General features: G+C 43.5%; 1 protein-coding gene across 3 annotated transcripts in view; it reads right to left on the bottom strand.

Annotated features, from left to right (window-relative positions):
• Positions 1-16201, bottom strand: part of LOC140066072 (chloride channel CLIC-like protein 1) — a 234026-nt gene that overhangs the window by 70067 nt on the left and 147758 nt on the right. Inside the window, exon 4 of one of the 3 annotated variants that reach the window (XM_072113625.1) lies at positions 14233-14667. The exons of the other annotated variants lie outside the window; for them this stretch is intronic. Coding sequence (XP_071969726.1) covers positions 14596-14667 — 72 coding nt within the window. The 3' untranslated portion in view covers positions 14233-14595. Of the gene's footprint in view, positions 1-14232; positions 14668-16201 lie in introns of those variants that run through there. 3 annotated transcript variants of the gene reach the window in all.

Raw genomic sequence — 16201 nt, 5'->3', positions numbered from 1 at the left:
CAGTATTACAGAGTCCAGATTTCAGCCGCAAGTTCGTAGTCCAGACTGACGCCAGCGCCTATGGCTTGGGTGCGGTACTCAGCCAGGTCAACCCAGAGGGAGATGAGCACCCCATCCTATACCTAAGCAGGAAACTCTTACCCAGGGAGGTGGCCTATGCCACCATAGAAAAAGAATGCCTTGCCATTGTGTGGGCCCTACAGAAACTACAGCCCTACTTATATGGCCGAAAGTTCACCGTGGTAACGGACCACAACCCTCTCAGTTGGCTTCAACGGGTATCTGGGGATAACGGAAAGCTGCTGAGATGGAGTCTAGGCCTACAGCAATATGACTTTACCATTCAACACAAGAAGGGCAGTGAACATGGGAATGCGGACGGGTTGTCACGGCAGGGAGAGCCGGCGGACAATGGCTTGGGATATTGATTAGAATATCCAAATCCCATGCCATATCTCTGGAGGGAGGTGTGATAATAATATTACTCCTCCACAGTTTGTTTGTTGGATATATATATATTTTTTTTTATTCTTTCCTTGTGTTGTTTCATTCTGCCTGTTATAAATCATTAGGCTCCATTTGTTTAAGATCAGCCAGGAAGGGGAGCCTCGCAGGGTGGTTATAAAACCCCAGGGAGTCTATGCTTGATCAGAGAAGCATGGTCTTCTAAGTGGTAAAATTAACACCTCTCGGCCAGAGTAGTCTAGTTAGTGGGGGATGAAAAGAAGCCAGAGACTGCATGTTTTTCCCTCCAAATTCAGACAAAGGGGAATATCATAGCTGTCCATACCTGGGACATAATTCATAATTATAGGTCCCAAGTTACACAGGACAGTTATGGGGTCTAGACACACTCCTGGTCCGAAAATCAGAACATTAGCTGCAATGGAAGGCAGTCAATAGCAGAACACCCCATTGATTTTAGGCTAAGACACCCCGAGTTTGGTATGGGGTTAATGGGAATAACATGCCCGTTTGGTTGGAAGCCATGGCACAATTGTGCCATCTCCCAATCAAAAGTTATGGGGTTCTGATAAAAACCCAGACCCAAAAAGTATCTCACTGATGGGAGGGGGATAGAAAAATCCCCCTCACAGTGACATCACAGCCAGGGGTGGGGGTCAAAAATCACCTGGGCTTAAATGAATGAAGCAGCCACATAGTAGTGTTCAGTCTGGGTGACTCTATGACAATAGAAGGCTGGATCGATGCTTATGCCCTGTCCTCGGGCCAAAGAATTTCTTCCTATTCCACTAGCAAGAATTTTTTGTTTCTTCTTCCATAACTGTTTGTAAGTATTGTATGTGTATTGTTTTAATCCTTTTTTCATTTTATCTGACAATTTAATTCTTTGAGTATACTGCATTTTTATGTAAATTAAAACTTTTTAATAAGCCTCTGCTTGTAGCCTTAGAGAATCTGAGTCTCTGAAGGGAATCACGTTACCAGAGGTCATTATTAGCATAGTCCATGTAGTAAGCGATTGCATGTTCTGTGTGAATTTATAATTGTAATATCGTGTAAGTAGTGAGTGCATGTGCTGAGTTATCATCAGGGTGCATTGTCTGTGTGGTTGAGGTGCCTACGGCCTTCTTTGCATAAGTAACTCGTGGGTGGTGGCAGTGTGGATTCTGTGGAGTAAATTTAGCGTAAGGACGCCATTTTGTGGAAGTGGGCGGAGCTTAAGGGCTAAATTCTGGGACTCCATAGAGTAGTTATCCCAGTGTGTGAACTCCGGTGAGTCGGGTTCGTGACATGCACCATATACAGATGCTAAAGGGCCCACTGTCTCTTAAAACCACTACCTACAGTCTACTAATATTGTGCAATGCCTGAGCTAATGAATTTCATGACCAATACATACACATGGATAATAAGATACAAACAGATGATGATCTTTGGTAAGATATGAGCTACTTCTACTGTTTATGTCCGCCACTGAACATAGCTATACTACAGGATTTGATAAATTCCAATATATGAAGACAATTAACGTTTACACATAGGCCTCTGATGAAGGGACATCCTCAACAACTAGAGGAAAGCAGGATTTACAATCAACATCATAGAAAAGTGAGCGCTCCCAGTAAAAGTAGTGAATTTAGCAGTTGTTGTCAGAACATCTTGTGAATAATTTCCATTTTTCAAAGTAAAAATGTCACAAGTTACAGGTACTAGATTTTGAGTAATATGCCTGTGATCCATGTTTGAGTTTAGGAATTAGTGGTTTTCGCTGAACTGGAATCTGCTTCTTCAGTATCAACACTATCAAGATTATAGGTTGATACAATAGGGCTTATTTACTAAGGGTCCACGGACGCATTTCTGAGGGGTTTTCCCGACTAGGGACAGGTATTTAGAAGGAAAATTTGTCTTAATTGCACAGGTCTTTCACGCGACACAAATCGGGGGGTGGGCCGCCAGACGATCCAACAAATTCGGACATCTTAAACATTTTATTTCAAAATTGTGTCACAAGCCATGCACTTACATACATTGGGAGGAAGATGCTGAACTCCGGCGGACCTGAGCAGGGGGGGCAACTTCTGCAGGATATCAGGTGCACGATCTGAGTGAATCGCGTCAGATTGCCTGATCGACAGACACTCCGGACCTCGTAAACTTAAGTGGCCAGGTAAGTAAATGTGCCCCACTTTGTGAATATGGATCTAGGTCTTTGTTCAACCTTATCTAATACATTATAGTACTGTGAATAATAAACATAGAAAACCAGTTTCTTCTTCTGTCCGAGGGCTGTCTGGTTTAGCTGCTAGGTCCCATTACTTTAATTGATAGAGGAAAAGGATTGTCCACAAGGATAAAGCTACTGTTTATCTACGTAATCCTAGAATGGGCATCTGGAGCTGAAGACCCATTACTAAGGAAGCTTACTCATAAGAGGTCAATAGTTATATATAATTATACAAAATCACTCAGAATTGTTACCAGAGGTAACTTCAAGTACCTATAGAAAGAAAAAGTGGAATAAACCATAGTATTTCCTAGAGATAGTCCTCAACCACATCACAATGGTAAAAAACACTATTAATATATGGTACATGAAGTTATAAGGGAAAATCCAGATCAAGATAAAGACACATAGGACGGTACACCAAATGTAGCGGACGGCAGCACTCTAAATCCCAGTGTGGAGTCTCGTGGTCAAGGATTCGGTGGCGGGCACCACTACAAGGACGGATTGGAGGAGGTTACAATACGGGTGATTGGTTGGGCAAATCTGTTTTTTCCCATTTTCTTCATAGGAAGGTACAGGTAGATTTATTATTGGATCTTGTAACCTTGCTGTTGTCATTATTTCCTACTTTGTTGCCGTAAATTCATCGATGCAACATTTATCAGAATCAACGTCAGTAGAAAAAGGATGAAAAGAGATTAAAATTGACAAATCCCAGACAAGTTCTACTTAATCCTTATCTAGAAAAATACATTTTAGGCCCAATGCACACATCCGTGTGCTCACCTGGGCCATAGCACGCAACCATGAGGAGAAGGGAGGGGGTGAGCACTCCTCAGACATCCCCAGGCTGAGTGGCAAATCCAGGCGGGAATAGGACCTGTAATATCCCCTGTGGTGCAGCCGCATGGCTCAGACATGGTGTGGTGAGTGCACTGTGCCCGTGCGTAATGCATTTCTGTGGGGGCCATGAGCTTGATGCCATTCATGGCATACATGGCCGTGTGCATTGAGCCTTGATCGGCTTAGCTCCATCTATTCTATAACATTCAGTTCTGACATCATTATCATGGTGAAAAGTTTCCTTTAAAGAGAACCTGTCAGGTTGATTTGGGACCCCAAACCAGTGGTTTAGGGTCCAAATGGATCTGTATCACAGCTGTGCATGGCCTCAATTAACATATCAGACTCACATTTGAGGATCCTGCACTGCCACCTCCTCTTGTGCTGTGGCAAGTGAAGGTGGGAAAATACCGCAGCTTTATAGCACATGCACAAATCTACGGCTCTTGAGGTGTGAAGACAGGGTGTACTGCCTCTTCATTTGCTGGGAGCTCACGACGAAGGTAAAAGAAAAATTCATACAGGGCTATTTGTGGCACAAAACCATTAGGACCTGTGGGTGGTTTGGTGTCCCAAATCCACCTAATATATTCCCTTTTATAAGGACAGTATTATATGTAAAATAACTAAAATCTACATATTGAACCTTCTGTAGGTCTCCACAACTCATATGCATTACACATGAAAACAACTCATGTGTATCCATATTTCCATGTATAAGATACTGTAATGTATTTAAACAATGGTGGTGCTACAGATACCATCACCACCATCAATGGAAAGGTCCATTGGAAGTCATATAGGATTAAGTGCTATTAGGTAATGTTGTTCATACACCATCACAGTGAATATATATTCTAGCACAGAGAAGGGAGAGGAGAGGAGTCAGCCACAGAAGTCCTGAATTTATTTGCAGTCTAAATGTTAATCCTGATACATGTTTACCATAGGATGGTAAATTAGAAGTGTGAGAAATGTTAATGAGACGTTCCAATCCTGCAATGTCAGAATATACACGTAGATTCTTTTAGTTCAATATGCGTCAATAGAGGATTGTTTCCCTCCTACTGTAGTCTCTAAACCTTGTATATGTGACCCCCGTCTTGAGCTGAAAATCAGTGATAAATCTTTCTAAATGATTTCAGTGATTAATTCACAAAAGTGAAAAACAGTCATTATGAGGGGATTAATCATGATGGGAGGGTAATGTAGGACTCCTCCATGGGAATGGTGAGGATTTTAAGAATGTCATTCAGCATCAGACCGAGATACTGATGTAAGATTGAGTTTGGAGGGAGCTTTATTAGGAAAGAGATAATTGAAGCAGATGCCACGTTCTCTCAACGTGGACAGGAACAAAAAAGCCACATTTAACCAGCATGGCTGCTACTGAATTCTGTAGCAACATACCATTGCATCTGGTTTGTGCTTGGTGGGATCATATTTTGCTTTTTAACACAATAACGACCAAAACATACCTTCAGACTACATAAGGGCTAGTTGACCAAGATGCAGAGTGATGGAGTACTACATCAAGTGACATAGTCTAATGTCAACCAAATTGTGATGTTTTTAGATGAGATGAAGCGTAAAGACAATAAAAAAGAAGCCAGAAATTACACTCTTACTTTATACATGATGATAGCATGCATTGTACCAGACAAGGTCTCTGCGGGATGGGCTCCCAAACTCTTATTACAGTTTCTGCTGACAGGTAGTAAACCAGTATGAAGAAAATGACAGTGCAGTTCCCCAGGGTGAATACATACAGAGGTTTATTTAAGAGGCTGTGGGGAGAAGGATAACTACACCATCCCCCTAGCAGATAGAAATGGTACTTAATTTCTCCATGTCTATAGTAATCATTTCAACCTCAGTGGTGTTTCCAAAAATTATTGCACAGTGGATTGGAAAAGTAAAGATGACAAGAAATACAACATTTCAGTGACCAGTATAAAGAGGTGTGCTGCTTTTGTCAAAACCACTTCAAAATGTTATAAAAGGGTTATGTCCAGTGTACACTTCAGTGCATGCGTATTTGTTGATGCCAACCAATCATGTTCAAGCATATGATAAACGATGTTCAGCCCACCTGAGATACATTCGGCTGATCATGCGCCAGACATCGTTCATGGTATGCTTGAACATGATTGGTTTGAAGCTGGTTTTAGTGGCTGGCACTAATTATCTGGTATCACCCCTTGAGAAAGACCAGCAGAGGTTGAAACGCGTGTCGGAGCAGAACATCATGTAATATATAGTCTCTATTTTTGCCCCTTAGTGTACCTAACAATGCATCGCTAAATGCATAGCATCTATGTGTTATGGTAGTATAACCTTTAATGGAGTGGATGCCACATGCTACATTACAATATATGACAATTCACATATGCATCCTATTGTATATCGTAATTATGAATTTGTGGACATATTACCTGGTCTGTTATTTTTGTCTCTCCTGATATATATCACTTTTACTACAGCTTTTATTGAACTTATGTAATGAATAAAGACTATAATTATATTAACTTTTGTATGGCGTTTTTGCCTCTCAGTTCCTTACTTTTTTGGTTAGTTGTGCATTAAATTCGAGAGGCTAGCACTGGCTTATCTGGTATACCTGTATATATGTATTTTATATACTATATCACACAGTGATTACCTTATAAGTGTTTGTGTGGAGATTTATAGCCTTGGATGCTCCTTTAGGAGGCAAAACATGCAAATACATTTTGCGGAATGGGATAAGGAAACCCATGCCTCTTTTCGCTACCTTTTAAGGCAGGTCCCTTGACATCAAGCATGACCTTCAAGAGGCCTTATGACATGATGCAGGATTAAAACCTCACCAGTACATCTATCCCAGAAGGAACAGACTCCCAACTGTAGACGGCACTGTTTCCACCTGGTTGGGTCTCCTCAGTACAGCGTAGGGAACTGGTTTGGCTGAGTGAGAGGCTTGTTCTTATGGAATTTGACTTATAATTTGCCGAGTGCATTCAGCATATCCAAAGGATGGGAGATTTTTGTGGTTACATTCTTAGGGTCTTGTAAGTATGCGATCCTGGACTTTTCGCTTTTGGTTATAAGTTTTCTAGGCTTGTTATGAGCAGTCTAATATGTCATTCAGAGTGATGTAATTTGCTTGTTATCTTTAATCACTGAGGAGCTTTTTGAAGTGTTGTATAAAGGTAGATCATTTTGTAAAATAGGCAGATTTTTGCATCATAATCCCTTGTTAAGCAAAAACTTGTCAGTAGCAGGAGTTTTGGGCGAAAAATAAATCATTATAAGCAAGGAAATCTATTCAATATGACTGATCAGGGAAATCCTGGTGAGAAGGTTTTGTAGAACCTGTGTCCAATCACTGCAATGGAGAGGGTATGTACCAGTCATGGAGAAGCTTCAAGACCAACCCCTCGATGATTTATGATATAGATCAGGGCCGCTTCTGCCATGAGGCGAGGTGAAGTCCCCGCCTCAGGCGGCAGATAGCGGACCCCATTTAAAAGCGGCATTTTGCCGCTGGTAGCACGGACTTGCCAATGGCTGGCAGGTCCGTGCCACCTGTAAAATAAATTACATCGCCGCCTTCAAGGCTCTGCAGGACACAGGTCGGCGTGATGACGTCACCACGTGCCGTGCCGACCTGTGTCCCTTCACAGAGGGCTGCTGGCTGGAGGAGATGAGGGAGCTGCGTGGGAGCACGGAATGGTGAGTGCAGTAGGGGGATCGCTAGATCTTCCTTCCCTCTCTCATAACGATCTGTGTCCTCAGGACACAGATCGTTATGAGACCATGTACAGGGACTGCTTTCCCCAGCAGTTGCTTCACCCTCCGGGAGTAGAAGACTCCCGGAGGCTGAAGGCTGAAGGACCTTTGATGATGCAATGGTCACATGACCTGCCGGGGAAAGCAGTACACACACAGAGAGCTGCCTGAGTGAGGTGAGGGGGAGACATGACAGGGGCCAGGGAAGAACATGGGGGACTGTGTGTGGGCAAATTACTTACTGGGGGGGCTGTGTGTGTGGGCACATTACTTACTGGGGGGGCTGTGTGTGTGGGCACATTACTTACTGGGGGGGCTGTGTGTGTGGGCACATTACTCACTGGGGGGGCTGTGTGTGTGGGCACATTACTCACTGGGGGGGCTGTGTGTGTGGGCACATTACTCACTGGGGGGGCTGTGTGTGTGGGCACATTACTTACTGGGGGGGCTGTGTGTGTGGGCACATTACTTACTGGGGGGCTGTGTGTGTGGGCACATTACTTACTGGGGGGGCTGTGTGTGTGGGCACATTACTTACTGGGGGGCTGTGTGTGTGGGCACATTACTTACTGGGGGGCTGTGTGTGTGGGCACATTACTTACTGGGGGGGCTGTGTGTGTGGGCACATTACTTACTGGGGGGGCTGTGTGTGTGGGCACATTACTTACTGGGGGGGCTGTGTGTGTGGGCACATTACTTACTGGGGGGGCTGTGTGTGTGGGCACATTACTTACGGGGGGGGCTGTGTGTGTGGGCACATTACTTACTGGGGGGGCTGTGTGTGTGGGCACATTACTTACTGGGGGGGCTGTGTGTGTGGGCACATTACTTACTGGGGGGGCTGTGTGTGTGGGCACATTACTTACTGGGGGGGCTGTGTGTGTGGGCACATTACTTACTGGGGGGGCTGTGTGTGGGCACATTACTTACTGGGGGGGCTGTGTGTGGGCACATTACTTACTGGGGGGCTGTGTGTGGGCACATTACTGGGGGGCTGTGTGTGTGGGCACATTACTTACTGGGGGGCTGTGTGTGTGGGCACATTATTACTGGGGGGCTGTGTGTGTGGGCACATTACTTACTGGGGGGCTGTGTGTGTGAGCACATTACTTACTGGGGGGCTGTGTGTGTGGGCACATTACTTACTGGGGGGGCTGTGTGTGTGAGCACATTACTTACTGGGGGGCTGTGTGTGGGCACATTACTTACTGGGGGGCTGTGTGTGGGCACATTACTTACTGGGGGGCTGTGTGTGTGGGCACATTACTTACTGGGGGGGCTGTGTGTGTGGGCACATTACTTACTGGGGGGGCTGTGTGTGTGGGCACATTACTTACTGGGGGGGCTGTGTGTGTGGGCACATTACTTACTGGGGGGGCTGTGTGTGTGGGCACATTACTTACTGGGGGGCTGTGTGTGTGGGCACATTACTTACTGGGGGGGGCTGTGTGTGTGGGCACATTACTTACTGGGGGGGCTGTGTGTGTGGGCACATTACTTACTGGGGGGGCTGTGTGTGTGGGCACATTACTTACTGGGGGGGCTGTGTGTGTGGGCACATTACTTACTGGGGGGCTGTGTGTGTGGGCACATTACTTACTGGGGGGGCTGTGTGTGTGGGCACATTACTTACTGGGGGGCTGTGTGTGTGGGCACATTACTTACTGGGGGGGCTGTGTGTGGGCACATTACTTACTGGGGGGGCTGTGTGTGGGCACATTACTTACTGGGGGGGCTGTGTGTGGGCACATTACTTACTGGGGGGTTGTGTGTGTGGGCACATTACTTACTGGGGGGCTGTGTGTGTGGGCACATTACTTACTGGGGGGCTGTGTGTGTGGGCACATTACTTACTGGGGGGCTGTGTGTGTGGGCACATTACTTACTGGGGGGCTGTGTGTGTGGGCACATTACTTACTGGGGGGCTGTGTGTGTTGGCACATTACTTACTGGGGGTAGCTGGGGGGGTAATTACTGGGAGGCTGTGGGACACATTACATTGGGGTTGTATGGGGGAAATTTTGGGGGGTTGTATGGGAGACATTACTGGGGGTAATTGTGTGGGGCATGTATACAGCTGAGACTGGATACAGGTGGTGGGGGAGCTGAGACTGTATATGGGGTGTGGGGGGGTGTAGGCTGTGTATACAGGGGGGTAGAAGAAAGGCTGTGTATACAGGGGGATAGGGGAGAGGCTGTATATAAATGGTAGAGAGGAGAGACTATGTATACTCGGCTGTTCATTATTGGGGGAGGCTAAATTAGGGCACCTAATTGAATTACTATATATGCTCTAATTTGGGTGACTAAAGGATGTTTTATGTTGGGAATAGTTTGTTCAGTTTTGTTGTGAGGATAATATATATTGGAATCACAATTCATTATACTGTGACTGTGGTATTTTTAGGGGCGCCATGGTGAGTTGTGCTGCATGGAGTTGAAGACATTTCTTTGTGAATTCGGAGGAAAACCAAGGCCAGAAGAAAGCGTAAAGAAATACCCTTCCGGATGGAGTAGATGGTCACCTGTAAGGTACTAGAGGTCACTAATATCTGTGACTACTAGTGTGTAAGGTAGCATCACCAGGGGCACGCACGTGCACGCGTACACGTACACGTGGGGGGGGGGGCAGCATTTTAAAATTTCGCCTCAGGCAGCAAAAAGGCTAGAATCGGCCCTGATATAGATCATGCCTTATTTGTGGATCATGTACTTTATGTGGAACCCTCAATTGGAGGGGATCATTGCAAGCAAGACAGCGATCTCAAAAAACTTTTAATTGGTTTTTAGGTGGTGATTGTGTTTTAATAAAGTTTAAGGAAGCACTGCATGTATTATATATATCACACACTTTCATTTACCTTCTGAACATTGTACTAGTATCTGACACATAGAAAGAGAGATGAGAAAGATCAGAGATGATGAGATCCATGAGATACCTATTGCACACAATGACACAGTCAGCTCTCCTACATCACTGCTATTCCACAACACACTAGATCTCCTGTGCCTTCCTCCGTCGATAAATACCTTATCTGTATGCAGCTTGTAGTTCCTCAGATACCTGACGGAGGGGCAAGTATTAGAAAGACGGTAATTTATGAAAGACTCCTTTAAAGAGCAATCTTTGGTTTCAACATCCCTCCTCACATTCCAGGAATATGAACATCTGATACAAAAATCCATTATGATATAAATAAATGAATATAACATTATTTTGTCATTATTTACAAAAAAAGGAGCTTAAATAGTTTGATTTTATGATTCACTATATTTTATGGCCTCTCTAAAGTATGCAGAGTTATCACAAATATGGCCGCCACTGGAAGCTACAAGTCCCATGATCCTTTCCTTTAGTTCTCAGTAACTTCTCCTCCCTCTTATGGTGATAGTGATGATGTAACAATAATAATGTAATGTGCAGTGATGGCAGTTACACCTCACTGGAGGTGACATCTCTCCACAACACTGGTCATAACATGACTACAGCCAAACATAGCGGCCTGTTCAGGACATGTGATGTGAACATGTGACCAGCGGCCATCCTCTGTCCTGTGCCTGCTCCGCAGAGAGAAAATCCATGGACTGATTAAAGGGTCGATAGCATTTTAATTCTTAATTTTACTGTATGTCAGCAGCATTTTTCTGCTTAGGGGAGCAACATTTTGAATAACTTATTACATATTAAAAAATGCCACATGTCTAGGACAGCCCTTTACCATGAGATCTGGTCCTATCCAAAGTCTCAGGCCTTGTTGCAAGTCACTGAGGTACAAGACAAATGGCCATTCCTAATGATCCTCTCTAATTGCTATTTCATGGTCACATACTTGATGACCGAATCCTGAAAGCCCTTTGTGTGTATTTCCTAGCATCTAAGAGAACATTCTTGTCAGCACTCTTGGCCAGGTGGCTTCAGCCCATGGATCTCAAGTCTGATGTATTAGCTCTCACAGTACATTATAAACACCTAGAAAGTATGGAGATGAAAAGCAAACAAAACAGTATAGCAAAGAAGTTTTTCTTTAAAAGTTGAAGTTGTTTGTTACAGTATTTTTAACAGATGGAGAAAGCCTTTTATCAGCTTTTCTTGGTACCTGGAAGCTGATATAACAGACAAAGTGTACAGTGCGGCAGTGTCTGCTAGCTTTATCGCAGGGTTTCGATAAAGCTAGCAATGTAACACTGCTACATCTGTGGTAGCACTAGGAGCTGCTTACTTTACTAAGCAGCTCCTAGTGCCTTTTATATGGATGACAGATTCTCTTTAAAAAAAAAAAAAAAAAAAGAATCTCTTCCCCTCTAGGCTGGATGATGTCTCTTGATTTAGCCAAAGGCCTAGGTATGAAAAAAATTATTTGAAATATCTCTCTTAAAAGGGGGGGGGGGGGGGCGGATGTAAATAAAGATGATGGCGCCCTGCCGCTGGCGTTGTCACACGCTGTGATGTCATGCTGCCTGTAGCAGGGTGCCGCCATCTTTATTTACATCCGATATTCACTAGTATCCTGACACCGTGATAGATGGGAAGGAGGAGGGAATGATGGAAGGGGAGTACAATTTTATTATTTTACCTATGACTGTATATAGTTGTTATAGGGGGACAGTATACAGTTAGGAGGCCGTATACAGTTAATATAGGTGGTGCATATAGTCATTATAGGTGGTGCATATAGTTATTATAGAGGGACTGTATATAGTTATTATAGGGGGATTGTATATAGTTATAGGGGGACTGTATATAGTTATAGGGGGACTGTATATAGTTATAGGTGACTGCTGGGGGAGCTGTATACAGTGGTTGCTGGGGGAGCTGTATATACTGATTGCTGGGAGAGCTGTATATAGTGATTGCTGGAAGAGCTGTATATAGTGATTGTTGGGGGAGCTGTATATAGTGATTGCTGGGGGGGCTGTATAAACTGGTTGCTATGGGGGGCTGTATATAGTGATTGCTGGGGGGGCTGTATAAACTGGTTGCTATGGGGGCTGTATATAGTGATTGATGGGGAGCTGTATATAGTGATTGCTTGGGGGCTGTATATAAGGATTGATGGGGAGCTGTATATAGTTGTTGCTCAGAACTGTATATAGTGGTGTCTGGGGGCTGTATATAGTAAATACTGGAAATGCTGTATATAGTTATTGCTGGGGAGCAGTATATGGCAATTGCTGTTCCATGTCTGGACTACATTCAATGGCCCCCACCATATTTAGCTCCCAGGGGCCACACCAACCTTAAACTGGTCCTGTTGCTGCCCATTCAGATAATTGTACATATTATCCCCTTAAGGGCGAGGCCCTTTTTTGTTTTTGCATTTTCATTTTTTACTCCCCACCTTCAAAAATCTAAAACTTTTTTATTTTTCCATGTAAAGAGCTGTGTATACGCTTGTTTTCTGCGTAACAAATTGCACTTCCATAGTGATAGTATTTATTATTCCATGCCGTGTACTGGGAAGCAGGAAAAAAATTCTGAATGCATTGGAAATGATGAAAAAATGCATCAGGGCTTGGATTTTACGGCTTTCACTGTGCACCCCAAATGACAGGTCTACTTCATTCTTTGGGTCAGTGTGTTCACAAAGATAACAAATTTGTATAGGTTTTATATTTTCATACATGTACAAAAATTCTTCATTTTGCCGTCTTCTGGAGCTAATTACTTTTTCATACTTTGGTATACGGAACCGCGGATGGTTTCATTTTTTGCTACTTTTGAACACGTTTTCAATGCTTCTATTTTTAGGACTGTGCAACCATTTGATCACTTTTTATAGACTTTTTTTTTATATTTTTCAAAGTGGCAAAAAAGTGCCATTTGCTAGTTTGGGCGCTATTTTCCGTTACGGGATTAAACGCAGTGAAAAACTTTGGCATTTTCGGACGAGGCGATGCCTAATGTGTTCAAGATTTTTTCTGTTTATCTGTATGACTTCTAGGGAAAGGGGGGCTGATTTGAATTTTTATTTTTTTTTATATTTTTTTTAACATTTTTTTATTTTTTACTATTTTTCAGACCTCCTAGGGTACTTTAACCCTAGGTTGTCTGATTGATCCTATCATATACTGCCATACTACAGTATGGCAGTATATGGGGATTTTGAACACCTATCTATTACAATGTGCAAATCAAACAGATATAATAGATAGCCTAAAACATGATAGCCTGGGATCATGGTGTGACCGAAGGCCGTCATTGCAACGGATCGCCGCTCCCCAATGACGTCACGGGGAGAGGCGATCAGAGCCAAGATAGCAGCACCCACGTGCCACCGGCTCGTTAATGCCGCGGGCAAACAAAGGGTTAACACCTGCTAGAACCGATCGCGGGTGTTAGCTTTATTGTGAAGCAAACACCCATTGAGTATGAAGAGGGCTCAGCACGTGAGCCCGCTTCATATTCCCCCCTACCCAACAAGATGTACAGGTACGTCTTTTTGCGCTATGGGGTTAATGAGGTCTCCCCTTAGCCGTCCTTCTAAACAGAACAAAGCAAGGTTTTGTAAACTGTCAATGTATTCTAGTCCTCCCATTCCCTTTATAAGTTAGAAGGCGCTCTTCTGTACCCGTTCCAGTTCTACTATGTCCTTCTTTATACACTTATCATGAGAATTTATTTTACTGTTGAAACATCCCATAATTTAATTTGCCTTATTAGCAGCTGCCTGGCTCTGGTCACCAACATTAAGATTAACATCTTCAAATGTCTCCGGGTCTTTTTTTTTTTTTTTTTTTTAAGACTGTTTAGAACATAAATGTACCTTTTATTTCCTCAACCCAATAGCATAACCTTACATTTATCTACATTAAACTTAATTTGCCATTTCACTGCCCAATCCTCCCGCTTCCAAAAACCACATTGTGATATGTTGAATCAGTTTTATTGGGGAAAAAAATTATATGATAAAACAATGTAAGCAATGCGATATAGAAAGGCACGCAGGACCGTCTTGAGGAAAGAAGCACATCAGAAGCTAGTGATGGAGGCAAGCGTGTTTAAAAGTGTAATGTAAGTACATGAACTGTCACAAAGCATAGCTAATATTCAAAAAGGATAAATAAGTCCCCAACTCTCTGTGATATTATACTAACTGCAATATTTATGTTACAAAGCTCAACTCAATCACACAGGGCGGCTTATTGGTGAGCATTACAGCCTTACAGCCTTGGACCTCGGTTCAAGTCCCAGGGTCAACATCTGCAAAAAGTCTCTCAGTGTTTGCGTGAGTTTCCTCCAGGTCCTCCTGTTTCCTCCCACACTCCAAAACATAATGGTAGGTTGATTAGATTTTGAGCCCCATGGGGACAGGGACTGATTTGGCAAGCTCTGTGCAGTGCTGCGTAATCTGTGTGCACTAAATAAATAAAGAATTATTATTATTATTATGTGTCAGTTTTGTTCCACTTTCAGACAATATCTAATCGATTGAAATATAGAGGATAGCCCTATAGTTAATTCAAAAAATCTTCTTGTGATTGGAGCACTATATAGGAAGTTGAGTTAAGGACACAGAATCTCAAGCTCTGGAGTAAGCCAATCCAGCAATTTGTAGTCAAAGACAGATACTGGAGGTATTTTATTAATGTTACTTAATATGAGTTCCTCTTAACTATGAAAAGAATGCTGCAATCAAATAACTTGTAAGGAGGCAGATAATATACCTCACTTATGAGCCATCACTAATGCCAGGAGGAGGACATCCTAGTTTGACTCCTCTCCACCTCTGACATTTACCATATATACAATAGTCAAATTCTTTAAGTAATGATAAATCTTCCAAAATCTATTTGATCTAGAAACCAGCCTCTTCTCGGCTTCCTATCAGTCGCTGCTCTTCTAACAACATATACAGAATCACTAGATATAGAGATATAGAGATATAGATAGATAGATTACACACACTTTTTACTTACCTGTGGCGCTCCCTGCAGCTCCTCTTCCCAATGTAGCAGCTCAGGCAGAGATGGATCCATGAACTATGCAAGCATACATATGACACGGTGCTACACAGGAAGCCGAAAGGAAAGAGGAGATGAAGGGAGGGCTGGAGGCAAGTACTGGGTTTACATTTTTTTTTTTCATAACATGAGAAAGCCTCTGGGCATTTCACTAGTAAGGGGAGGCTGCTGGGCATTTCACTAGTGGAAGGGGGCTGCTGGTCATTTCACTAGTGGGGGGAAGATGCTGCTGAGAATTTCACTATTGGGGGAGGCTGCTGGACATTGCACTAGTGTGGGGTGGCTACTGGGCATTTCACTAGTGTGGGGAGGCTGCTTTGCATTGCACTAGTGTGGGGAGGCTGCTGGGCATTGTACTAGTGGAGGAGGCTGCTGGCCATTTCACTAGTGTGGGGTGGCTACGGGGCATTTCACTAGTGTGAGGAGGCTGCTGGGCATTGCACTAGTGGGGGAGGCTGCTGGCCAGTTCACTAGTGTGGGGAGGCTGTTGGGCATTTCGTTAATGGGGGGGAGGGGTGGCTGGGCATTTCACTAGTGAGTGGAGGCTGACCAATGCATTTTTAGCCTTATACTCAAGTCAATGGCCTAATATGGCAGTAAATGGTAGGATCAATCAGACAACCTAGGGTTAAAGTACCAAAAAAATACAAATAAAAAAAGTAAAAGTTAAATAAAAAAAAAACAAATATTTAAATCAAGTACCTAGAACTGATATAAATATAAATTAACAGTAAAAGTCATAAACACAGAGGTTACCCCTCTGCCAGTCAGAGCTCTCTGGTAGGCTCTCATTACTTACTATCTAATGAAGACTGGAGGGTAGCCCAGGAGTCTCACACCTCGGTATCACCGGCAGCCAATAATAAGTTGATTCAGTCGTTTATCATCCGTCAATGCTATATAATTCTAGTCAGATTGTTCTGTATGCAT

This window comes from Engystomops pustulosus, chromosome 6, assembly GCF_040894005.1.
Source record: "Engystomops pustulosus chromosome 6, aEngPut4.maternal, whole genome shotgun sequence".
Taxonomy (NCBI): Eukaryota; Metazoa; Chordata; class Amphibia; order Anura; family Leptodactylidae; genus Engystomops; species Engystomops pustulosus.
This window is presented reverse-complemented; position numbering and strand designations above follow the sequence as displayed.